Source organism: Eublepharis macularius, chromosome 9, assembly GCF_028583425.1.
Source record: "Eublepharis macularius isolate TG4126 chromosome 9, MPM_Emac_v1.0, whole genome shotgun sequence".
Lineage (NCBI taxonomy): Eukaryota > Metazoa > Chordata > Lepidosauria > Squamata > Eublepharidae > Eublepharis > Eublepharis macularius.
Genome location: NC_072798.1, coordinates 55,879,635 through 55,906,754, shown reverse-complemented (window position 1 = coordinate 55,906,754; position 27,120 = coordinate 55,879,635). Strand labels below are relative to the sequence as shown.

The 27,120-nt window shown below is 42.6% G+C and overlaps 1 protein-coding gene across 5 annotated transcripts in view; it reads right to left on the bottom strand.

The window, feature by feature from the left end:
• PPFIA2 (PTPRF interacting protein alpha 2) overlaps window positions 1-27,120 on the bottom strand; it is a 366,803-nt gene that overhangs the window by 124,484 nt on the left and 215,199 nt on the right. For 3 of the 5 annotated variants that reach the window (XM_054988849.1, XM_054988851.1, XM_054988852.1), the window contains exons 2-3: window positions 12,316-12,417; window positions 3,508-3,672 (exon numbers count right to left, since the gene is read on the bottom strand). In XM_054988849.1, coding sequence (XP_054844824.1) covers window positions 3,508-3,672; window positions 12,316-12,417 — 267 coding nt within the window. Of the gene's footprint in view, window positions 1-3,507; window positions 3,673-12,315; window positions 12,418-25,521; window positions 25,564-27,120 lie in introns of all 5 variants that reach the window. The other 2 variants (XM_054988848.1, XM_054988847.1) reach the window with 1 other exon arrangement.

The window sequence follows — 27,120 nt, the reverse complement described above, 5'->3', positions numbered from 1 at the left end:
CTTGTATGCTAATTCCACCAACTCACAAGGAGATCCCCCCATTTAGGGTAGCAGTGAATTCCCAGTGATGTGTAATAAGATCCTATTAGGAGTGCTTTGTGTTAACAAAAAATGTGTAGAGTTCCACCACATGGAAACAGTTCACATGCTAGCCTAAGTTTGGCTTGAAGATTTCTGCCAGTTCCCTCTTCCCACTGCAGAACCCCAAGTTCTTCCCCACTTTGTTCCAAGGCTCCACTGACTTCCTCCCCATGCAATGGTCTTAATCAAAAGCAAGCCTGCTTGGGATTATCTTTGAAGCTTCCTATAGTAACTCTTTCAATAAAAGATTTCACCATATTGCAGAAACCCTATCAAAGTCAACAATAAAGATGCTGTCAAGGCTTTTCCTAGCCCCTACTGTACATGGAGTGAAGACTCCCATCCTCAGAAGCCTCAGCAGAAGTGGAGCTTCCCATGGTTTCCAGTATGCTGAAAGCTGTGTGTACTCCAAAAGCTCCAAGAGAAGACCCCATGCCTTCTCTCCTACAGCAGGCTCTTGCTCAAGTTCCCATAGGACCACCAGACAAGGAAACCTCTGAGTGGGTTTCCTCCCTCAGGAGGAAGAGGAAACTATATAGATCTTTGCTGGATCAAGGACTTAGTGCTGGCTACAGAAAAGGGTGAGATTCTCAGTTCCCTGTATAAAACTGAGTTCTCAGTTGGTTTAGTTCCAACTATTACTGTTTCAATATCTCCTTTTATCCAGCTAGACAGTAGCTGATTGCTACGCTCCAGCTTTATAATGCCTGCTTGCTCCTTGTGAATATTCTCCAGATTAAGCCTTGACCCTTGGATCCTGCCCTGCTTGTTTCTTGCCTACCTGCAGATGTAAGACTTTGAACCTTGCTGCCAACTTACCAGAACAGGATGGATGCTAAAGTTAATAAAATACATCTTCAACTGCTGGTTTTCAGGCTGAATAGGTTGCATGTGATAGCAATAACAGTATCTTACAATGGCACTAACTAGGGAAAACTTACAATGTCTGAAGTACTAAAAAAACAGCTGTGTATATTTATGGTTCAAAATATACCAAGGTAGCACATACTGATGTACCTTAATCAAAGGCCTATAAATTATGTCACATAAGAGAGCAATTGCCTTTGGTGAACCTGACTAGTCTTCTGAGGCTCTCCATCACATGTGCAGATCCCTGATGGGATCTACACAGTAGCAGAGGACACAGAGGAAACAAATTACAATTTGCTGTGGCACCTGACTCCTGGCACCCAGGCAAATTGGAATTTGTTTCCTCAAAATAAACCTAAACTGAGATTGAGGGCCAAGCTACAAGGGACGAATGACACAAGTTGGACACTTGTCAGCTTCCCTCAAGTTTTGATGGGAAATGTAGGCGTCCTGGACTTGTAGCTTGGCTCTCCGACTGCTGTCCAATGGACTTTTCAACTGTCACTTGTCCAACATTCCACCAAGCTGCCTACATTTCCCACCAAAACTAGAGGGATGCTGACAAGTGTCCAACCTGTGTCATTCGTCACTTGTAGTTTGGCCCTTAGAATCCTAGTTTGTGGGGAAGAAGCAAATTAGATTTGTCCAGATACCTGCAACTGGAAATGATGACAAATTGTATTGACTGAAGGCTTCTTAAACAGGGAATATTTCAATTTATTTTATTTTATTTATAGTCCGCTCTCCCTGCAAGTGGGCTCAGAGCATATTAACAACATAAACATATATAAAACACTTTAAAACATTAGTAGCAATCGTTTAAATTCAGCATTAAAACATAAAAGGCAGCTCGTATTGCATCCTAGATCTCAGCACCTCAAGGTCCGTGGGGAAGAGTGGCTAAGATTTAGTCAATGTAGGGTTGGGCACATATCCCCCCTCCCAGGAGGGACCAGTTGGATGATTCATCTGCCTCAACCCCCATAATCATGCTTCATATGTGAGGGAGACTAGGGAAAGGGGTGCACAAGCACTACAACCTGTTGTGAGATCTGATTATTTTTGTGGCAACAGACTCATACAGCTATCCCTTGTGTGAAGCTACCCCTTGTTTTTGCACTGCTGCATCATGTGCATCCAGATAATGAATCACTGTGCCAGCATTCAATCTATTTTTGGAAGGATTGTGGTTATAGTGGAGGGCACACAAAAGCAAATCAAGCAATTACTTCATTGCAAATTCATCCATTTGTCCAGTAATCCACATTTGATTTCATTCAGAGGTTCAGCTCTTGTGCAGTATATACATGGAATTTTTGGTTTTAAAAAAATCAAGCTCAGTTCTCATTTATAAGTCAAATATGAAAAAACATTGCACTACCACTTCACTAATGCTTTATTTTTATCAGACTCCAATAATGCAAAATGAAATTAGAATATAAACCGTACTAATCTCCAAACACTATTGCTAGTAATGTTGCATTATGTAAGTCCTGGCTGCAATTGAGAGCTTACTTATTTTAATATCAAGTGGAAGGAAAAAGCTACCACAGACTTTTAAATTACAGTTAGAATGTGCTTTCATAACATTTACCTCAATAGGATACTACTTATCTCTTTCTAAGGCTAATCAAAATGTTTAATGTCATTTCAAATAAAATGTCAGGAAATGATTTTCACATCACTTGGAATGTGTATATAAATGTATTATATAATGATGATTCAAATGCAATAGTACTACTACTAATTTTTCATAACATTCTGGGATCCTATTCATTTAGTTTTATAACTAATATCCCCAAGAGATGTTTTAAAACATCTCTTGGTTCACTTAGTTGACTTCAAATTAACTTTGAATAACTAGCTCTTGTTTGAAATATTCATAAGGCAGCTATGGACACTGCATATGTGGAAGCAGGAATTAGGGTTCTATGTATATCCGTAGCTGGATGGAGACTCATTTACATAGATTGTGTTCCTTCTCTGATCCAAATGAAATCTGGTAACTTGATTGCTTACTGGGGACCAGGACTAGGTAGTCAAAATAGTCCTAATCTGAAGGATTAGTACTAATCTGAAGGATCCTTTCCAAAGGATATTACAGTTGTGCTGTAGGCATGAATGTAATGCAGTTGACTTTCTTGAAGAACCAATAGTTTTTGCCACAATAGCTTGTCATGGTGAGCATGAAGGATGGACTGGGAAGTTAAAAAATCCCAGAAGCATGCCCATATGAGTGGCAGCTGCAACCGTGTGGCCCTGGCAGAGCTATTGTGGCTTGGCTTGCTCCTGACAAGCAGCCCTTCAGGAACTTGCCCTTCCACCCTGGAAGCATTTAACTCCTGCTTATGGCAACTGATCACATGACAAAGGAATCAGCTTTCAGTGCTTGGGAGCTGGTGTCTACTTAGTCACTTTCAAAGAATGGAAAGGGCATTTTGGAAAGATGGCAAGCACATGTGCCAGAAGGAGAAGGGTTCTGTGTTGTATACTGTATGTACCTGAATCATGGAAAAGCAGGAGGGAAGTATGTTTAAGCTTGTTTCCACACTGTACCTTTTCATCCAAAGCTTTGTGGTGTTCAAACAAAGATTTCAATGCTTTCAGAACCTCAACTTCGCTGGAAACTCCTGAGGGAGACTGTGCTTGGCGTTTCACCACTGTCATTCTCAATGACCTTTCATGTCTCGAAACAAGGCACTCCAAATGTTCCAGTAACAGCTATTGGGTTCAACATAAAAGAAAATTAGACCATTTGAACCTGACGGTCACTAGCACTATAATTCTGAACTATATAGCATGAAACAATATGACATTGGCAGCTTTTACTGTTCTTGAAGGCATATGACTCCACCTGGCAGCTTTCCATGGTATTATTGCAGAGAATATGAAGGGAAATAAAACATAAATGTAATTAGTAGCCACTTAAATCTTATGCATACTGTCCAAGACAGCAAATTGTGCCACTCAGCTTTGTTGTATCCTGGCTAAGATAATTTAGGCTTTAAAATACTGTTAAATGGAGCATCAATTAAAGTCGTCAAACTAAATCAACAAACCACATGGTGCAGTATATAATGAATGCTGAAATCAGTAAGCTAATAACATGTTGACAATTTATATTAGAACTTAACAGACATGCAAGACAATCCAAAAGAAGTTTCCATAATATTCCGCGTTACTGCATTTCATCAAAATGTATATGGTATAATTGAATGCACAGACAGCTGCACATCTGCTTCATCTGTAGTGAACCATTTCCATGCTATTTATGGGGCAAGCCCCAGCTCCAGATTTACCAGGGGCCCCAGTTTGCGGGCTGTGGGTGCAGGGTGCGGTGCAGGGCAGCTGCCCTCCTCAGAGCCCAAAAAAACCAACCAAAAGGCTCCCCCAGTACACAAGACCAAATAGCTCAGTGGAAAAACCACAACTGGAGGGAATACAAGGCTCAGTATCTATAAATATAAAGTGTATTCAAGTGCAAAGTGACTAGTGCTTATAAATAAATACTTATTTACCACTAATAAATACATTCAAATATAATATTCCAATATACATAAATAATTATTACAAAAATAGTTAATATCAGCCATATGAATAGAGTTCATAGATTCTTTGAAGTTAAGTCAATGTCCTTTCTTATTTTCTTAATAAAAAGTAATTTAAGCCGAAGAGAAATTTTCAATCAGGTTGGAATTCCACAGGTAAGTGCTCCAGTATGTGTCTTCTTAAAGCATTCTCACTCATGCAGGAAAGGACACAAAAGACCTCCTGTCTATAATATAGTGGAAATTCCACAGGTAAATCCTATAATAATCCACTTGCAAAAATATTTTCTTTCCAATGTAGGTAGAGATGGTACGGAGATTCAAGAGGCTATTGTATACAAAAAGGTAAGTGTTTCACAGAAAATGTTCTCAAAGCTTCACATTTTCTCACACAATCTCTTCTTTAACTTTGCAGGTGGAGACAGATTGGAAGCAAAAGGACCCAAAGGACCCTATAGCCAGCTGGCTGGCTAGATATTCCATCTTGTTTCATACATAGTACATCATCAGGGGCTAATGAAGTCATTCCAGCCATTCCACCCATTCTACAATAAACACTCAATGCATTCTCTTGGTGTTTGAGTAAAGTATTTATTTAGAAGCACTAGCCACTTTGCTCTTGAATACACTTTATAGATACCGAGCCTTGTATTCCCTCCAGTTGTGTTTTTTCCACTGAGCTATTTGATCCTCAGACTCCAAGAAGCTCCCAGCAGCTTCCTCAAGGCTGCATGGCAGCCAGTAGATTCAAAACCACCCGGACAACCAATTAGTGTGTGTGTGTGTAGGGGGGGGGGCTGCCAGCACACCTGGAGAGCACAGTGTCCAGTCAGGTCCTCTGGTAGCACTTAAATTTGGGAGCCAAATGGGCCTCCCCCAGCAGTTGCCTCTGACCAGGATCCCACCCATCCCTCTCTTGGCTTAGGTTCTATTTTCCTGTTGGTTGGGTTATGTTATCTACCTGTTTGCATCTGGGGTTTTGAAACTCTTTATTGCTTGTTTTAATTTTGTCACAAATTTACGTGATGGCAGTTTTGGTATTGGGCACAGATCCTTTTTGGAGGAAACATGGTCTGTGTGCACTGTTTCCCCATAGTTAGGGATCCCCTTAAGGGATCTTTGGGGGTGATGCATGTCAGGGACAAGCCCAGCTTGGGGGCTTGTCAGGGTATGCTCACTCTCAGGTGGAACAGTTTATGCCCATGTGGAATCCCACTTTCTGTCATCCCCTGGTCCCCCTGTCAGCAAGCAGGCTGAGGGGGTCATCAGCTGGCAGGCAGATTAGCTGATGCTTGGATCTGTTCCCCATGTGGCGCCAATGCTCCATGAGCTGCAATTAATAAAACTGTGGCCTTTTAAACTCCATCTGATGCCTCTGTGTTTTCTTTGCCTTGTCCTCACCCTTGAGCTGGCCCAGCAAACAATGAATTTCTTTAGGCTTATATTTATTTTTATTATTTGTTTATTAACAAAAAATTTACCCCACAGGTGCCATTACAGGGCCAACAAGGGGGCTAACAAATTTAAGCATACAAATTAAATAGCATCTTAAAGTCCATTAAAACCAACACATAAATGCATCATTAAAACAATTTAAAATCAGAATTTAAAATAAATACAAAAGATAAAAAACAGTTAAAACATTGGGGCAAGAAGAGGGATCACTGAGCGAACACCAAGAGAAACAAGAGTATTTACTCATTGGCAGAAGATGGCAACAGAAGGGGATAGCAAATCTCTGTAGGAAGAGAATTTCAGAGTATTGGTGCCACTACTGAGAAGGCTTTTCCCAGTTGCCATCCACTTAAACTTGGAAGGCAGGGGCACCCAAGGTAGGGCCTCCAAAGGACTGCAGTGGTCAGGTAGCTTCATAAAGGAATAGACAGTCTAGATATGCTGATCCTAAACCATCTAGGGCTTTAAATGTCAGCACGTGCATCTTGAATTGAGCCCCCAAACAAATTGGGAGCCAGTGCAGATGAACTAAGGCTGGAGTGATATGTTTCTTGTGCAGCATTCTTCACCAACTGAAGCTTTCAAACACTTTTCAAGGGCAGCCCCACATAGAGCACTTTGCAGCAATCTAATCTATATATCTCAACTGTTTGCAATTCTATTGATGCCACACTGAGTATGATCAACTAAATCATTATTTTTATTCAAACAAACATGAAATGCTCTGACACATTACCTCCCCCCTCCTCTTTCCTGAAGGCAGATTCAGAGCTAAGGAACAATCCAGAATTGGTGCTGCACAATCATAATAAAATAAACAAAACAATAGACCCTAAACATAATTTTTGCTGAATAAGTCGTAGCTTAAGTTCCATAGAAGTAACTAGCATTTAAGGTCTTATCCCATTGCTTTGGTAAAACTGGGTGATCTAACCCCTTATTCCATTTGTTCCCATCATTCTGTATAGCATATTTATTAACCAATATCAAACATTTATAAACAAATATTATAGGTTTTGGCTTTTGCATAGATTTAATTAGAGTTTCCAAAAGTGTGCGTGTGTGTGTGTGTGTGTGTGACTCTTCAAGTCCCCTCTCATTCTATGGCACTTGCTCAGTGCCATGGACTCCTTGAATTTGGTCCTCCTCGTTCAGTCCCTGAGACATCACAAGGACTTCTTTAGTAATATCCATTTCCTAGTTAGAGGGGAAGGGAGCACAGCCGCAACTATTTTCTGGTTTCCTTTAGTAAGCAAAGACTCCAGAGAGGTAAGTAGGTAGTATATGCACACATATGAGTACGAGGAAGCATAAATGAACAGGCAGCATATGAAGGAGTTCAGGGATGTTGAATTGTGCAAGACTGATAAGAATTAATGCTATGGAATTTATTTATATTCCACCTTTGTCACTGAGACTCAAGTAACATTGCTTTTTCAAATAGTATAGCACATGTTCTGCATTCAACTTTCTGTTCAGCTGGCAGTTCCTACAAATACTAAATCTGAAATGTGAAAATATGCCTAAAGGAGAATAATTACTTTGCTCTTTTAAAAAAAGAAATAGAGAGAGATGGGATTTGACTGGATTTAAAACACAGGCATAGTGGTATTACAGAATGGAACCCTGAAGTATATTATTTGGTATTACAGCACAAGATCTTAGCCAGTTCCGAAAGCTGATTTGGAGGTCAGAACACTATTCTATATGAATATGCTCTGTTCAAAAATAAATGTCTTGATATTGGACAGCCAAGCCCTCTAAATGTGTATTGAACATTACACATATTATCTTATATTTAACTGAGGGGGTGGCTTTTATGATCTAGTGCTCACAAGGTTAGGGCTAATTTGATACCAACTATTGTGTTGTATTGATGCTGTGACCACATGGCAATCCCCCCAAACCTCTTACACCGTGGGCTGGTCCAAAATCAGAAAGCATCCTCATATTAGTATCGCACATTCCTGATAACAGTAGGCAGTGGTTCAGAAATGTTGCTTGCATTTGTGCTGGTACGTGGGTTAAAAAACTTCTAGGGAAAGGCTTTTTGGAAGCCACTACTTGGAGACTGTCAGCGCAATTGGGGGGGGGGGGAAGCAAAAGCACACTGGAAGCCGACTGGGAGTAATGTGGGTGTATCCTGGACTTACACCAGTGCAACCCCCTGTGACGGCACAGTGGCCTGGTTTTGCTCCACCTCAGTCTTTTGAAGGCACCCAGCCATGGTGGCTGGGCACAGGCGTAACAGGGGCATAAGTCCCTGCACCAGCAGGCTGGAGGCAGGGCATAAGTTAGTTGGCTCCCTAAACCATTCTGGACATGGGAACACCCCCAGCAGTGGCAGAAAATTATGCCATGAAAAATGACAGTGCAGCCCATAGGCACCCATTGTGCAGGAAAAGTCGATGCCCAACCTGTGCCTGGCCCCGCCCAAGCAGCCCAGCAGAGTATAGGATGCTGATTACCATAGGGACCAATCTGCTCCTGCCCCCGTGGCAGCCTAGCCCCCTTCCCTGTGCCCAATCAATTCCTCAGGTTCCCTACATAACCTTTGGCCAGAGCACTTATGACCCCAGGTAAATGAGGAGGTGGCCGGAGGCTCTGCCTGAGAACCTTCAACTGAGGGGACTTAGACTGCAAAGTGGGAAAGGGTGCTTGCAGTGGTGGGGCAAGAGTATGCAGGGGGAACTTCGTGAAATTTGGGAAGCATCTTGCGCTCACATTTAGGAGGACAGCCACGTCCAGAATATCTGACTAATATCTACCAGCCAAGTTCCCTTGCAGTCTACCTGTCTCCTGAATCCTAGCTTGGGGAGGCACTGCTTCCCTGGTGGCCCAGGGCCTGCATGCTGGTGATCTCCACTGAAGTGAGTGGCACATCTTTCAGCCATGACCCCCTTGTGATGGGCTGTGGTGGTGGGAATGGCTGATTCCAAACTCTCAGCATCAGTGGGTCCCCTGAGCAGGCAATCATGGGGGACCATGTACCATGGGCAGAATCTACATCCTCTGAAGTGCATGGAATGACACTGGCCAGGGGCGCAGAGGGAGACCACAGACTGGCAGGATAGGTGGACCAGGGGTAGGTGCTGTGGGCCGGAAGGGGACATGGGAGACATGGGGCCTCAACCAGGGGTCCAGGCCCAGGGCCCTCACCATGCACAGTACATTCCTTCTGCTTTCCCAGAACCTGAGCTGTAACAGTGTAGAGTATTTCTACTAAGACTATGGCAAATGTTTATGTGCAAATATTTTTGTTGTGTGAAAAGATAATCACAGGGAATTGAAATCATCTGAGAAAGATGCTCTGAAATTACCCCTTTCTTCAATGTTCTCCCACAGCTCCTTCTCCTGCTGGTCAATTCTTTTGGCACCATTTTTTAATTCATCCTCACAATATGATGCAGCCAATCAGTGATCATGAACAAGATGACATCACAATAGCAAATGCCTTGTCAGATAGATTTGACATTGTGATGCCACAGAGAGCAAGTACAACCACAGTAAGTGAAAGCAACAGTCTTACATTGTGATAGCCGTGCTTTATGTCTTACATCGCCCTCACTCTAGCAGATAACCTCTCCCAGCAGCTTTACATTTACATTGAGAAGCAAGGGGAACAGGATAAATCCTTGTGGAACCCCACAGGCCAGAAGCCAAGGGGCAGCGTAGGAGTCTCCTAGCTCCATACATTTGAGGTAAGACCTCCCAGTCCCATTCCTGAAAGTCAGTCCAGAAGGATACCATGATTAATGTTATCGAAAGCCACTGAGAGGTCCAGAAGAATTAACAGGGTCACACTCCCCTTGTTCATCTCCCAGCACAGGTCATCCACCAGGGCAACCAAGGCTGTTTCAGTCACATAACCAGGTCTGAAACCAGACTTGAATGGATAGAAAGGTAACAATATGCAACAGGACCAGGAATCATTGACCTTCATCAACCATCTCCCATCTACCACTTTTCTTCCCAAAGCTGGCTTTGAAAGCAGATGTAGAACAGAGAAATCAGCTAGATAGAGAAAGGGTAAAGTATCCCCGCTCCTCATTTCTGTGCTCCAAATCGCTGCTCTAGAAATACTTTTTCCCAAAGGGGAGAAAACAATAACTGGAATTTGGCAAAACATTTTTACATACTACATGGTGATTGTTACTATGTTACTATGCTATGGTTTATTATTTTTAGTTGTCAGGATTTCCAATATGTCATCTGGCAAGGTCACTGCTTCCTATAGTCTTGCTGTGTGAAACTCATCCATATGAACCACAGACAGATTTTTCTAAGCATTGAATGAATCAACTGGCAGCTTTGCGGTATGTAAAGATTACACTAGCATTAAAATTGCTATATCCTTAAAGATAGGTAATTAATTGTAGCAATGTTAAATAAATAATGTTTTAGTCTATGATTATCAAAGGTGTCAAGAATCTTGTTACCCTCAAAAATACACATTAATAGCAGGGAACTGGCTTCTTTGTTTATAATTTAATAGACAATGATAGAAAATTGGCTCCTTCTATAAAAGCTTCTATCCAGTCCAAAAATGCTTCTAGTTAGTTTCATTACTACTAATAAAGCCCTAATTTTTTTTGAAGTGCTAGTTTTCCACCAGTGAGCTCCACCTGTTGGAGCCTTCTGCATCCATGTCCATTTCTTTGTCACCCAATCCGTCTGGATAATAGTGTATCAGTGCTTACCTGCTTCTCCATAAGAGATTTTCATTACATTCATGAGAATTACTCAGTAAATTATATAAAACAACAACAACTAGAGGTTACAAAAGCCTAGCCATACTGAAATTTTTAAAATATATACTGCTAGTTTGGGGCACAGCTCCATGTGGATGCCACCCAAAACATCTGAGCATGGTATTGGTTCCATATGGGACCACAACGTATGATACAATTTACTATGCAGAGTGTCCAGATCATCTATATAGTTGTTATACTGGTGCCTGCAGCTCCTAGGAATATCAGGCAGTGGAGTGAAGGTTACCCGAAAGATACCCGAGAGCCATAGGCTACATATTACTGAAAAGCTGTTGAACAGCTGCAATTTGCAGAGGCTTATACGTGGAGACTATAATTTGTAGACTGGCTCTTACCAGTTATCATTCTGCCCTCACCCCCACCCCTGACCAAGGCAGAGGGTATTTATCAAACGGGGGGGGGGTGCCTCGAGCCAGCTTCTGCAATAATGAAGGAATCCAGAGTACTTTGCCACCCCAGCTGCTGCTCCAGACCCTGCCTTCCTTGGAGGACAGAAAGATGCCGCATTGTAGAGTGTGTGCATGGTCCCTTGCATCCTAATTTGGCTATAGCAAGCCCTGGTATTTCAGTACATGAACTGGATAGAAAAGATAGGTACAGCCAGATTTCATCAGCTTTTTAAGGCTGTCCTCCTCTACATAAGATGGTTAACAATTTAAAACTATGGTTATAAATAAGAAGTACCTTAAGAACATATGCATAACAACAACCTATAACAGTCTAATAATACATTTTAAAACTAATTTTACTGCCATGAAAATTCATGATACTTTGCTCCAATATGATAGGCACAGTGTGATACAGAGGCCTCATATGCCCATTGACCAGAAAGAGTAAATGAAATCCTACAGGATTTTAGAAGGAAAGTTCCTGGGAGATAAGCATTATACAGCTGGCATTCTCTGGCACATCCTTGTTCAGAACACAGGTGGAATTCTCATTAATGTCACCAGGTCTTGAACTCTTGGCAGCAAGGCCTCATAATCAATAATAACCCTGGGCGCTGAAATGTCCAGTGGGATCAATACATTAGAAAGCAAATGTTTCCTGCCAATCTTTAGATATTAGCCACAATTTCAGTTTCATACCTGGGTCAAAACCTAAACTGTTAGATGTCCAGAAAACTAATATAAAGACCAGATGTTCATGAATCCATTGGGTGATTCTCTGCTTCAAAACAGAATAAGAGATTGAAAACAAAACAGTAACTAAAGCTGCAAACATGCACACAAGCAGGAGGCAATGACCAAAAATGCCATCAAGGCGGGTGGGACATGCATTCTATGTTCAGGCAAAAGTTTGACATTAGAAGCTGAACCCACAGATATGGGCTTGCTTTCTCTGACACACAAAACTACTGCTAAAGAGAGAGAGAGAGAGTGCATGTGGCATAGTGGCTAGAGTGTTGGACTAGGACAGACCTGCTCTGCCATAAAAGTTTGCTGGGTGACTTTGTGCTTGTAAGCTGCTTTGTATCCTAACCATGGAGAAAGGCAGGATACAAATGAAGTAAATAAAAAAGTAAATAAATAATGATTAGAAACATTTTTTTTGCAAAACACACACATAATGCTTGCTTTTATACTTACTCTGGTGTTATTCCTTTCAGCTTTCAGTTCTGAAATTTCTTCTTCCTTTTCTAGTAGTTGTTCCCTGCATGCATTTAGTTCTTTTGTAAGAGCAGCAAATTCCTGCAAATCAATATAAATATATATGTATGTATGTTTAAAATGTAGCATTACTTTTACAATGTTCATCATCTCTAGTGTTACTACTTAACATGATTCCTGAATCATTTAATAAAGCAATAGCAATGAAATGCCTCTTGAAAGGCATAGTCACTTGGCAAATATTTGTCTTTGAGACTATTTTAGAGTCCAGAACTGTACCTTATACAATAGTAAAAGAGTTTCACATTCTGGTACTGAGCTTCAGAGTTTATTTAATTTTTTTATTTCTCAATTAAAAAGCTGTAACTTTTGGATAGAAGCTTGAAAATGTGTTCATATATTCTGATGAAAACCCAGACCACATTTCTTCCAAATTGCCAAAGACTGCAGTTACCATTCTGACTCATTCACTATATACCATTCATTATATACCAACACCAGTTTCATCTATCTCGATCCTATCTGTCCATCTAACCAATCCCATCTGTTCATCTAACCAATTCAGTACCCTTCCTAACTTAAAGCTATAACTGTCCTTGCAAGATAGATATTTTTTTTAAAAAAAAACTCATTCAGAAACCGAACAATGGAAAACAGTAAAGATATGTAATTGGCATAACCATCTTCCATTAAATATAACTGTGATGAGACAGAAAGATAAATCAATTGCACTCTGCCTGCAAGACTGAAGTAAAGGACATTGTGCTGCTAAAGGACCAGTGATCACTGGAAATTGTATTTATTTGTTAGTTTGTTTATTTATTTATAGAGTTTTTTAAAATGCTGCCTCTCCAAGGAAACTGCCAGCCTGAAATGACTTACAAAATAAAACATAATAAAAACAATAAATGTTAATTTTTTTAATTAAAACCCATCAAGAAGAAGAACACACCATCAAGTTGCAACCTACTCATGGCAACCCCATCCACAGGGTGTTCCAGGCGAGAGGCAAGGAGAAGTGGTTTGCCATTGCCTTCCTCTGTATAGCAACCCAAATTTTCCTTGGTGGTCTCCCATCCAAGTACTGATCATGTCCAACCCTGATGAGCTCCCAATTTCTGACAATTGGACCAGGCTGCGCTATTCAGGCTGCTAAACCTCACCAAAGAGAGCATAAAAAGATAATTAGGCAGCTTAAAAGGAACACCAGTTTTCAGACTAAAACACTACCACTGAAAACAGTTGTAAAACGTCTACAGCTTAATTAAAAACCTGGGTAAACAGAAGCATTTTGGGCCTGGTGCCTAAAAGAGAGTAACATAGATGCCAGTCAAGCCTAAGGACATTCCACATGCAAAGTTCTGCTACTGAAAAAGCCTTGTATTTGGTTGCCACGCACCTCATCTGTGAAGGTAGGGGCACAGAGAGCAGATAAGTGTGGCAGATCTTAACTGGTGGATTGGACAATATAGGAGAAGGTGGTTTTTAAAATATCCTGGCTGCAAGCCATTTAGAGCTTTAAAGGAAAGAAGCAGCACTTTGAATTGAACATGGAAACAAATGGGTAGCTAGTGCAGACCTTTTATTGCTGGATTGATATGATCCCTGTATCCCACCCCTAACAGTAGCCTGGCTGCTGCATTTTGAAACAGCTGAAGTTTATGGATAGGGTTGCAGGTCCCCCTTGGTAATTGGCAAGAGATGGGAGGAGGTGGAGGTGTGAACTTACCTGTGTGTGTAATCATTATCCCCACATGATGACATCACTCCTGGTGCAGCTGAAGCAATGGTGTTGCGCTGGGGCTAATTCTTCAGCACATGTCCAAAAACATAGTTTTTGACCAAAAATTCTATGGTCCCCCCCCCCCCCGGAATGATGCAGTTGCTTCTGGATTACACTGGAAGTGATGTCATTTCACAGGGACAATCACTATCATAAACCTCCTTTGTCTGGTCTGCTTCTGATTGCTAATCTGCTAAGAATCAGCAATGCAGAGGTAGGGTTCCATAGCAGATTGTCTGTCACATTGGGCACTTGGGAACCAAGGACCATTTTCAAAAGCAGCCCCATGTAAAACTCATTGCAGTAATCTAACCTGGTTGTGATCAGAACATGGATCGCTGGGGGCAGATAATGTTTTTTTGAGGAGCGGCTGTAGTGTCATATCATCCAAAGCTGTTAAAATAAAATTTCATCAGCAAAAGCTGATAAAAAGAAGAGTTCCAAGCCTCCAACTGTTGGCCAGGATCCAGCAGCATCCCCAAAATATAAATCTGCTCCTTCAGGGGAGTGTAATCCCCTCCAGGACAAGCCGATTCTTCAGTCCTTGAGCAGATTTAGCATTGATCCAACCGCACCTCATTCGTGCCTGTGCTGAGCTTCAATTTATTGGACTTCATCCATCCCATCACTTTCTCCAGGAACCTGTTAAGGACTTCCACCTTCCCATCTGACTCAACTGCTAAGGAGAAATAGAGATGGGTGTCATCTGCTTTTTGGTGGTGCCTTACTCCACATCCTCATATGATTTCTCCCAGCAGTTTCATGAAGATGTTAAATAGTATGGAGGAAAAAACAGGACCATGCAAGACCATCTTCACTCTCAGAGGAGTGAAGAGCAGTGCCCCAGCACCACATTCTGGAATTGGTAAAGTAAGTGGAAAACTACCAATGCATGGTGCCTCCTACTCCCACTCAGCCAGCCTCTCCAAAAGGATATCATCATGGTGGATGGTATCAAATGCCACAGAAGGTGCAGGAGAATCAACAATATTGATGCATCTCTTGATGGCATTTGATACAATCAATCATGGTATCTTTCTGGAGAGGTTGGCTGGGTTGGAAGTAGGGGCACCATGCATTGGTAGTTCTACTTACTTACTTTGGGAGGCAAAGATTAAATTAACAAACCCTCTGAGGAGCGATCTTTGCAAGATCTGTCTTTTTAAACTATGGCCATTTACACATGCCCAAAGCCTCCGGGAGATCGCGCGAAACTCACAGCACGAAGTGTCTTCCTAGTGCGATTTCTGATGTCATTGTGCCATTAAAGAGGATCGTGCCAGGAAATTGTGCTGGGAAGACACTGTGTGCTGTGAGTTTCACACGATCTTCTGGAGGCTTACGGGTGCATGTAAAAATGGCCTACCCTCCTGTAGAGAGGTAAAATTGACAGAGCCTTTAGAGAGGCGAAGATGAAATTAACAAACCCTCTGAAGAGTGATCTTTGCAGGCTCTGTCTTTTTAAACTTCGCTTCCCAGTTAATACTGCATCTCCCTACACTTGAGTAGTAAGTGTAGATGTCTCATGTCCTGTGTAAGATGTCTCATGTAGAGAGACTCTTAGAAGCAGCCCAGAGATTTTGCTACAAAAGTCTTTAAAAGAAAACTCTCCAGATTAAAAACAGCCTTGATTAAAATGATCCACCAGATAAAGAACATACTGTGGATGTGGAAAATATTCACAGAAGACCAGTTCCCTTCCACCTAGTAATTCTCATGCACAGTTAAGGAACCATGAACAGGAATACTGGCAGAAGTGGGAATGTTTGATTATTCATGATGTATAAATGGTATTAATGTTGTACTTTGCTTTAGACTTGAGGGCTAGTTGTGGCTGGTGATAAGAGTTTCCACAGCCCTTTAGAATTTTAGGATACTGGCTTTTATTGCTGGCACTGAAATTCTGAATTTCACACATAGAATATCACTGTATTAACAGAATGATTTTTGAATAGGAAAGGGTTTTTTCATGCTTAAGACTTTATCAAAGTAATATATTGTAGATTTAATTATTTATAGTTTTCATTGAGGTAAATCATTCATCACCCCGATGCACTAGCAATTTAAATGAGAATATGTGCATTGAAGACAACTTGATTTCATCAAGTAACTACATTAGTGCTTTGGTTTAACTTATTTTTGTTGAAGAACAGTTCATGTACATTATTAACCAATGACATTATCCTGCTTTGCTTGGAATGTGCTCTCAAATAAAACTCTTTGGGGATACACACTGTTTAATCAATCACACACGTCTGGAAAAGAACATTCATAAAAGAATCTTTTCTGTGTTCCTTGCAAAAATCCTTAAAAATATTAATTTAAACTCCAGGCTATTTTTATACATCATTACTTTAAAGTAGGTCCCACTGAAACTTAGACTGAAAATATTTGACTGTCATCATTAATATGATAGGAATGGGAAGGAATACCTGAACATATACAACAATATGTCAATTCTATTGTTGCTCTCTGACATTCTCTTCAGGCATGGCATTATGTGCTTTCAGAAACTCATCATGTGGATCTGGCAGCTAATAATAACTTGCCATACACATTTTCCTATCCATTTGGATACTTTCTGTTATATACTCTTCTCTCATTTTGATTGGCATGGAGAATGCACAGCACACTCAAGCTAATTTATGGTCCATTCGAATCTAGGCACTGCCACTTGTTGGCATGTGCTTTGATACTAAGGGTAGTCATTAGGTTTACCAGCCCTGTATTGGCAAATGTTGGGAGATTTGGGGGGGGCAGTGCCTTGGAGGGTGGAATTTCAGGGGATGTGACATCATATGCTCAGTGATGCTCCTGAAATTTCCCCAATCTCTATATTAAAGAACATAGAAACCTGGAGGTTCTTAGAGACTCATGGAGAACGTGGATAGTTGGAGAATGTGATATCTCTTTTAGGTGACACTCTAGAAATCCCTGTAGGCTCTATGGTCTTTATCATAGAGATTGGGAAAGTTCTTAGAGACTCACCATTGGTGCTTCCCCCCACCCCTCCATTTTTTCTCCTGCTCTTCAAATAATCAAGATTGATTGAGGGATTAGGGTTGAGGTCAGCGGCTTACCTGCTGTGGGAGGACAAATGGCAAATCTAGTAGAAACAAATGCTTATAGTACTGCAAGGCTTCTTACGCAATGACATTGGCAAATGGAACACTGGTGCAACACAGAAAATGGAACACTAGTGCAAGCTTCTTGGTCTTGTTCTTTTCTGCAGCAGCTTTCTATTTACTTATTTATTTAGAACATTTATATGCCACCTCAGAGGTGTTCTCAAGGCAGTTCACAAAATTAAAAACAATAAAAGAAAATTACAAAAACAACCAACTGTGAATTATTAATACTAAAACAAGCCATGAGCTTAATACCAAATGAAACAATGCTCAGCATCCTACAATGTCACAAAACCACCCTCAGTCTAGAAGCAGATCATGCTCCCCCATTAAAAGTCTGGATAAATAGAAATGTTTTATCCTTGCACCAGGACAGTATTGCCAGGCAAGACTCAAGGGGGAGGGCATTCCCAAGGTGAAGTGTCACCGAAAAGACTTCATCTGTGTTTACACCTGCTGTTCCTTTGTAGGTAGAAGTACATAGAGCAGGGCTTGGGAAAAGGACCTTAACTGGCAGGCTGGTACAACAGGAAGCAGTGAGCCCTTCAAATACTCCAGCCTTAAGCCTCTCATAGCCTTTAAGTTAAGGACCAGCATTTTGAATTGTGTCTAGAAAAGACAGAAAGCCAGAGCTGATACAATCCTAACAATAGTCTGGATGTTGCATTTTGGGCTAAATGAATTTTCTGGACAGTTTTCAAAGCAGTCCTATGTAAAGCTCATTACAGTAATCTGACCAGATCATACTTTCCAGGGAATGTCTGTACCTGGCATATTGGCCAAAACTAAAAGATAAAATGTGACATATGGAGAGTCTCCAATCATACACCAGGATTCAGCAGCACCCTTGTGTTACGTATCTGTTCCATCAGGGGAGTTATTCCCCTCTAGTAAAGAATGTCTCTTTGGTCCTTCAGCTATTTTGTCACTAACCAGCAGCACTTCCTCTGGATCAAGCTTTAGTTTATTGGATCTCATCTATCTCATTAACTTCTCTAGGCACATGTCAATGATGTCCACAGACTCACTCACCTGGCTGATAAAAAGAAATAGAACTTGGTATCATCCACATATTGTAGCACCTCATTCCAAATCCCAAATGATCTCCCCAGCAATTTCAAGTATATGTTAAACAGCATGTGGGACAAGATAGAACCTCTTCGGACTCCTCCGCACAAACTCCCCAGGGCCAAGAAACAGTCTCCCAGCACCACTTTTTGGAATCAGTCAACAAAGTAAGGGTGAAACCACCAAACCACTCCCAACCCAGCCAGCTGCTCCATAAGGATACCATGATGGACAGTATCTAAAGCCACTGAAAAGTCCAGGAGAATCACCAGGGATGAATTTCCCCAGTCAGTCTCTGAGCAAAGATCATTAGTCCAGATGACTCATCTGACTGTGGTTCACTTTTGAAGGCAAGCTTATAGTTTATTTGTACAGTTGGAAACTGCTTTGAAGGTTTGTCAGAAATGCAGTATACAAATATTTTAAATAAAGTCTGCTGCATAATATATTACATCATCCTTCACAATGAAAACGGTGACATCACCTAGACAGAGATGGGGATAGAGCACCATTTGATGAGTTGCCAGGACATGCCTGGCAAAAGAGGCCATGGGGGGGCATAATATCATCTGTGCCCCTATGTGGGGAAAACCCGGACGTGGCATGGGGTAGGTCTAGGAATTGCTGGAAAATCTATCGTAAAATCAGCTTCTAGAGATGCCCTATAGCTCTTCTGGGTTTTCCCTGGAAATGATGAGTAGACCTTCTGAGTAGACCTGCTTATAATTTTTCTCTCTCCTCTCATAATTTCCTATACCTCAGGCTACTGGTTAGCTGTGCAAATGTTTAGCAACCACAAAATTGTCTATCCATTCCTCAACCCTTAAATAATCGGGCCCACTGAGTGACAATTTTTAAAGAAAAAAAAACTGCTATGTGAATATGTCATTTATACTGTCGCTAAATTTGTGTTCATTTGTGAACATTTGTGTTCATATTCTTTAGCATTTGTGCTTTTGAACTACAAGAAGCAGTATATTTATCATGTAGTCACAGGCAGGCAATATTTATGTCTGTATTTTATTTTATTTTTACCTTTGGTTTCACCATAGTGAAAAAGGGCAGCTATGAAAGGCTTTGGTTTCATTATAGTGAAAAGAGGTGGCCAGAGATTTTGTCTCTTGGGATGAATCAGCAAGCTGTTTGCCCTAAATGCCTCATAGTAAACAAAATAATTTGCCTTTAAGCTAAAAATGAAATTTTTGATATGCTTGGCTTCTAATACCAGGGGATAATGTCAGTTTTGAATTCATGTGTTAGAAAAACACAGGTAAATGTCATTGCTTGCAAGAACATTCTATTCAAGTCTGTCATGTCATATATTGCTTTGGTACTGCATAACAAGCATCAGTTCCAAAAATATGTTTCCTCCACAAGTCAAAGCAAAGTAATTCATGCTTTGTTTTATGCAGTTACATAACACACTGTGATGCTAATGACCTCTGCTCTGTATTTGCCTCACAGATGCACACAAACCAAAGGGATACTGTCATCTAGAATTATTATTTGCCACTAAAATGTTGCATGGTCAGTCATACTTTAGGAAGCCTCAAGGTAGAAACTGCCCCATAACTAATACAGTTTGACAGACAGAACTGCACTCTTAAAGTTTTATAAAGAAACTGTTGGGTTATAGCACAAATTAAAAAGCTAAGCTTGGAAATTATTTAGCTAATTATCCAATTTTGCACTGCAATTTGAAGTTTTAAAATTGTTGCTACAAGAAACATTGAGTGCTCAATAGAATGAGGAATTAATTTTGTAATGTTTCACAACAATTCATGAAGTTATACACTTTCCAAAGTAGTGATTAGAAACAATTTAGAAACAAGAATTCTTACTTTATTCCAGCTTATTGAAACAAAATGATTGTCTAGACTTTTAAAAGAAAAAAGAAAAACCATTGACATACAGAAATCTTGCTGAGTTGTGTTCAGCCTGGTTAATTCTGTCAATTCACACATTTTCTCAACAAATATAAAATTATTTAGGAGAGATATAGACAGCTGTGAAGTTGACCCACTACAATAGAACATAATGCACAGTTAATGGGAATAAATCTGTTAATTAAGTATATCTCTCCAGAGAAGATGTTGCTGCTACACTGTAACTTTTGGCATTTGCTATATTATGAAAGAATCATGTCAGAGCTTTCTTGTCATACTTAACACTTATACTGTGTGCTTTTCCTAAGTGCTCACATGACTGAAAATGTACTATGAAAGTAATCCTTAAAACCATCTCTATTTCGGATTGTGATTTAACAGTATTATTGAATGAGGGCCAAACAACAGGAAGACCATCCTTTTTAAAGACTGCAGGGCTCAAGTCAGCTAGTAACTCCCCTCTGAGATCATTTCAGCTTGGGGAACTTGGGGGGGGGGGGTGGCAGGAATACCCCTCCCTCATTCTGCAGTCCCAAACTAAATTGCTCCCATATAGTTTGTAGAAACACAACTGCTGTGTAGCCATGAGTAAAGTGAGTCATGTCCAGGGAACCCAGAGATGACTCTTTTAAAAACTGTCCTGTGTACTTTGACCCTTAGGATAGCCTAAGGTCACCCAGTCATTTTAAGGCTGAAATGAAATTTGAACCAGGAACTGTCCAGTCCATTCTTTTAACCACTACACTAGCTCTTTAAAACAGATGTGAACCCCCTCTCTATTTTTAATACTCCCCTTCATTTTCTCTTTAAAAATGGAAATTTTGTCAGTGGTCTGTAATCTTACACCATTTGAGTGACATGGGATTTTATGGGTCTATGACAAAATAAAGTTGTCTTCTTCTATATACACCAGACTTTGAAGGGAACTTTAGACTTCACTGAGTATAATTTACAAATACAAACAACACAGGACACAGGACTGCAGATATTTCAGTCTTAAGATGCTGTAATGATAACATATTTTCCATATTTTCCATATATATATATATATATATTAGGATTGGACCTAACAGTAACTGTGAATGTATGTGAATTTAAGAAGATCCCCCTTCTTTTTGATGGCATTCCTGGGAAAAATCTTGTCTTGCACTTGAGTAAATATGACAGTTCAGAAAATTCATGAAGATAATCTCCAGAGATTAAATGTGAATCTATAGTTTTGTAAATTTCCATTTATATTTTTCACAGAGATGTAAAGACTTTAGTTGAGATTCAAAGGCAGAGATCCATGTATGCATGGTGGGGGGAGGGAAACTTTTGAGGCCCCAACTTCTGACTGAAGCTACCTGCGCCACCTGAGAAGCTGATCTTGAAACTCTGGGTTTCAAGAACATGAGGGATTTTATAAAAAATCCCTAAGAATTAATAATAGCTTGGTCTAGACAAGAAAGCACTGGTCGAGCAGTGCAGGGTTACTTAGATCCTAGACAATGCACTGATCCAAAGAACCAGGACCACGCTAGAAAACTATCATTCTAGAATAATGAACTACTGTACCAAATGCTACATTTATTTGTGTTCATGGTGATCTCATCATCATTTTTAAATAAAGAGTCCTTTGAGTTTTTATCTCAGCTGTCACAAGAAATGAGATTTTAAACTATGACAGCTGAGCTTTAAACTGATCAAAATAAGTCTTTATAATGAGAATGTTAATAAGGGAGATGCTGGCTAGAAAAGGCTCTGCTACTATTAAAACTGGGCATGTGGGGCAGTTTCATTTGTTTTTGCTTGGCACTAAATGGACATCCCCTGAAAGATACAGCCAAACTGTTGGGTTAATATTTATCCAATTAACACTGATTTTTTTTAAAAAAATTAAGAGTGTAATCCAGCACAAATCAGAACCAATTATGAATGAAACATGGTAACTCAGGAAACTCATAACCCACAGTCCTTCATTTTTGTTGATATTTTTAAAGTCTTTTTAATGTATAATATTTACTGTAACTTTTAATGTTGTAAATCACTCTGAGCTTTGTTTCAAGGGAGAGGCAGTCTAAAAATCTGAAAAATAAATACATAAATAAAATTCTCATAAAGAGCCAAGTTGTTAATTCTTGAACTTGGCCCAATGTTCTTTTTAACAATAAGGAGGAAATTAAGGTATTATATCACATGCAGTCATGCATTCCTCTGAAACAAAAAGATGGAGGAAGTAATTGTTTAAATATTTGTTTAAGTTATTTAAATATATCCAGAGCAGGAAACTGGCCGGAGAGGCAGCTGGACCTTTGGATGACCAAGAAATAAAAGGATTGCTAAAGGAAGATGGGGAGATAGCAAAGAAGCTAAATGAATTATTTGCATCTGTGTTCACTGTGGCAAGTAAGGGGCAAGTACACAGGCCAGAGTAACTATTTGAAGAAAGGGAGTCTGAAGAACTGAGTCAAACTAAGGTGATGACAGATGAAGTTCTAGACCTCTTGGGAAAATTAAAAATCAGTAAGTCTCTGGGTCGTCCTGATGGCATACATCAGAGCATTCTTAGGGAACTCAAATGTGAAATTGTTGAGTTAATAACAGTATATGTAACTTGTCACTAAAATCAGCCACTATACCAGAGGATTGGAGGACAGCAAACATTGCACCAATTTTTAAAAAGAGGTACAGAATGTAACCAGGAAATTATAGGCCAGTTACCCTGAAGTCTGTCCCAGGCAAATTAATGGAAACTATAATCAAAGATTCAGTTATTAGACACATAGGAGACCAAAGTGTTCTGAGAAAAAAAATCAGCACAACTTCTGCAAAGGGAAGTCCTGCCTCACCAATCTTTTGGAATTCTTTGAGAAGTGAACAAATAAGTAGATAACAGTTATCTGGTAGACTCCTGACAAGATACCTCACCAGAAATTCCTGAATAAGCTTAGCTGTCATGATATAAGAGGATGGAGTCTTTTTATGGATTGGTTAAATGACAGGAAGCAGAGAGTAGGCATAGTACTCTCAATGGAGGGAAGTAAACTGTGGGGTCCTACAAGTATCAATATTGGGGCTGGTGTTATTTAACTTGTTCAGATCTGGAACCTGAGATGAGAGTAGCATCCAAGATTGCAGGTGACACAAAATTATTCAGGCTATTGAAAACCAAACTAACTGCAAATCTCTACAAATTAGGTGACTGGGCAATTATGAGGCAAATGAAGTTCAATGTAGTTAAGGTAATGCAGATTGGAACAAACGACCCTAAGTTTAAGTACATGCTAACGGAATCTAAATTTGCTGAGACAGAGAGGGAAAGACACCTTGGGGTTGTAGTCAATAGCCAGGGCTGGATTGAGGGGGGGCAGGGAGGCTAGTCTGCCCCTGGCACCGCCAAAGAGGGATGCCAGGCATAGCTGCCAGCCGCTGGGGGCATGCTGGTGGCAGCACAGGTGGCTGAGCAGCCACTCGTGCCATTCGCTTGCCCAGCAGGACACGGGGAGCATGCAGCAAGCTGGCCACCCCCTCAGCTGGGCAGGTGAATGGCATGGAGAGCTGGAAGGCCGCCCGTGCCACTCGCCTGCCCAGCTGAGGGGGCGGCCAGCTTGCCACATGCTCCCTGTGTCCTGCTGGGCAAGTGAATGGCACAAGTGGCCACTCAGCCCTCTGTGCCATTTGCCTGCCCAGCTGAGGGGGTGGCTAGCTTGCCTTGAGCTCCCTGTGTCCTGCTGGGCAAGTGAGTGGCACGGAGGGCTGGGAGGCCACCTGCGCCATTTGCCTGCCCCGCAGGACAGGGAGCATGCGTGGCAAGCTGGCCGCCCCCTCAGCAGGGCAGGCGAGTGGCGTGGGCGGCCTCCCAGCTGCTGTCATTGCTTCCGCTCCACGGGTGGCACACCCGCCCCACATGATGACGTCATGAAGTGACATCATCACACAGCACCAGGGGTGCACGCACGCTGCGTGCATGTGCAAGGGCAGTCAAACTGCGCTTGTCCTTGGCACTGGGAACACTAGATCCGGCACTGTCAATAGATCAATCAAAATGTCAGCCAAATCTGCTGCAATGGTGAAAAAAGCAAACTTTATGCTGAGGATTATTAAGAAATGGATGGGCAACCAAACAGCCAAAATTATAATGTTCCTGTTTAGACAGCCTTATTTGGAATATTGTGTGCAGTTCTGGTCACCATATATAAATACAAAAGAGGGCAAGGAAGATGATTTAAGGGGCTGGAGCAACTTTCCTATGAGGAAAGGCAGAAGAGTCTGGACTTCTTGGTTTAGAAAGGAGATGACTAAGGGGAGTCATGATAGAGATTTGTAAAATTATAAATGGGGAAGCAAGAGAGAAGACAGAGAGAACTTTCTCTCTCCCCTCCACCCAAGTTGATGGACAGTTGATGGACAGTAAATTCATGATGGACCAAAAAAACCCAACCTCTTTTTTACTTAACGACTGTGCAGTCAGATGACTTTAAAGGTGGATGAGATGGATTCCATAGAGGAGAAGTCTATCAGTTGCTACTAGCCATGGTGACAAAAGGGAACCTTCACATTTAGAGGCAGTAAATCTTTGAATATCAGTGTTAGGAGGCAAATTCAGGGGAAGGCGTTGGCTTCTATACTGTCTTGGCCCTCCACTGTAACTGGTTAGCCGCTCTGTGAGACAGGATGCTGGAGCAGATGGACCTCTGGTTTGATCCAGCAAGGCTGTTCTTATGTCTTTATAGCTGGACAAGAGCTATACAAGTGGCTCAGTTCCAACAGGAAAGTTATTCAGAATGGAAGCCACTGAAGAAACACTCCTGCCCCCTGCTTTGATACAGAAAATCCTAAATACCAGATCGCCAATGCAATCCTTAATAGTCATACTGTTCTAACTCAATTGATCTTAGATGCTGTAACTCCTTTTAGGAATGCACTGTCAATCTCAGCTTGATTTCAGTGAGGTATGACTGGAGGGCTGCATAAGAGAATACAGGTAGCAGAAGTAGGTTAAAAGAATTCAGACCACAGAGGCGTTACAGGAAACTTGCTACACAAGAGAAGCTCGCAGACTCACTAGCGGACTGTATCGGCACCAAGGGACAGATGCAGTGGAGGCATGGTCAGCCCGGAAGAGGAGGAGCATCCATCCCTCCTCCTAGTCCAGCCGCATGGTCAGCGCCATTCCTTCAGGATTCCTGGCAGAAGCAACACATTCTCTGAGCTGTGCTTTCCTTACAGGTAAAGGGAGGGGGATGGCTCCTGCCAGGGCCGCAGCCAGCCCCTCCTGGGGAGGGCAGATGGGTTGGTTACATCCCCCCTTTTGCACAAAAAGGGGGACAAAACAGGCAGGAGGGGAGGTTCCCAGAGTCCTGGTGCCTTTCAGGCCCCCCTTGTGCCCCCTGGGGTTGCCCAGTTGTGCAGTGGAGTGGAGCTGGGGGTGGATGGGGGGCTGCATAGGGGGATGGTGTGGCCTCCCGCTCCCCTCTGGGCCTCTGTCCCTGAGGTGGCAGGTCCAGAGGTGGCGGGCCTCACCAGGCCCTCACCGGGCCCGGTCGGGCGTGCCTGGGAGTGCTGGCCTAGGATGGCTGGACCAGCAATGCAGACTGCTAGGGTATGCACTGTGGCCCAGCAGGCCTGGCCGGTGTGCTGGGGGACCTAGCTGGGGTTCAGCATGCTGGGGCTGCCTGTGGTGCTGCCGGGCCAGGTGGTGTAGCCTGTTCGGGTGCACAGCAACCCAGCATAGTGTCTTGCACAGGCCGTGGGGCCTCTCTCAGTTCTGGTGCATCGGGGATGACTGCATTGCTGCTGGGTGGAGTGGCATGGCCCATTTGGGTGGAATGGCAGCCCAGTATGGGCCTGCTTGGGCTGCGGGGGCCTTGCTTGGCTTTGGTGCACTGGGGCTGCCCGCAGCGCTGCCAGGCCAGGTGGCGCGACCTGTATGGGTGTGTGTGGTGGCCTGGCGGGGCCTTCCCAGCCGGTGGGGGCCTTGAACTGCCCTGTTGCATTGACGGTGTTCATGGCATTGCTGGGCTGTGTGGTGCAGCCCATGCGGGTGGGCGGGCGGGCGGGCTGTGCAGTGGGGGTCCTCCTTCCCCGCAGGGCTGGGGCTGGCTCCAGAGCACCTGGGGATAGCCCTGTGGGGCATGGCTGGGTGACACAGTCCACCGGGTGCCTCTGTGGCTTCAAGTGGCCTGGCTGGACCCTGCCTCCCTGCTCTCGTCAGGGTGCTTTGCTGCTGGGGTGCAGCAAGACAACGGCAGGCTCCTGGCCTTGCCCCTGTTCTCACCTGCCCCCTGCCCTCCCTGTCTCAGGCCTCATCCAAAAAAGGAACAACATGGGGCACTTGGGGGCATGTTCAGGGGAGCTGACGCTAGCGACTGCCTGGGGTGTCTGGGGGCCTGGCCTGGTGGGTTTGCTGGGAAAGTACAGCGATCTTGTGGTGGGGGGGCCACCCGTGGGGGTGGGCCTAGCTGCCCCCCCCACCCCCACCCTGGTACGATGGTGGCGGGGGGGGTCTATGCCGGGGAGATGGGCCATGCTCCAGTGCTCACATGACTGCCTCACAAGCGCGGGTGTTTTTTCTTTAATTCTTTCTATACAGGCATGGCAGCAGGTTCAAAAGTCAAGGCAGTGATCAAGGCCACCCGGACAGGCCCGGTCACCAGGGGTTCGGTGGGGGCCCTCCACAGGTCATGGGAGATGCCTTGGTAGGCACCCAGCCATGGCAAGGCTGCCGCCCCGGCCAAGCAGGACAGGTGTCTCATCAGGACACCCAGCAAGGAGGAGGAGTGCAAGCCGTACTCCAGGGCCTCTCACACTGCTTCCAGGAGTCAGTGTGGGTCCTGTTTAATACTACTGCAGCCACCTTGGGTGAAGGTGGTGGCTGGCTCCCCGTTAGGGACGAGCCCGGGGGGGTCCGGGTTTTGGGGTGGGGGTGGCCTGGGAG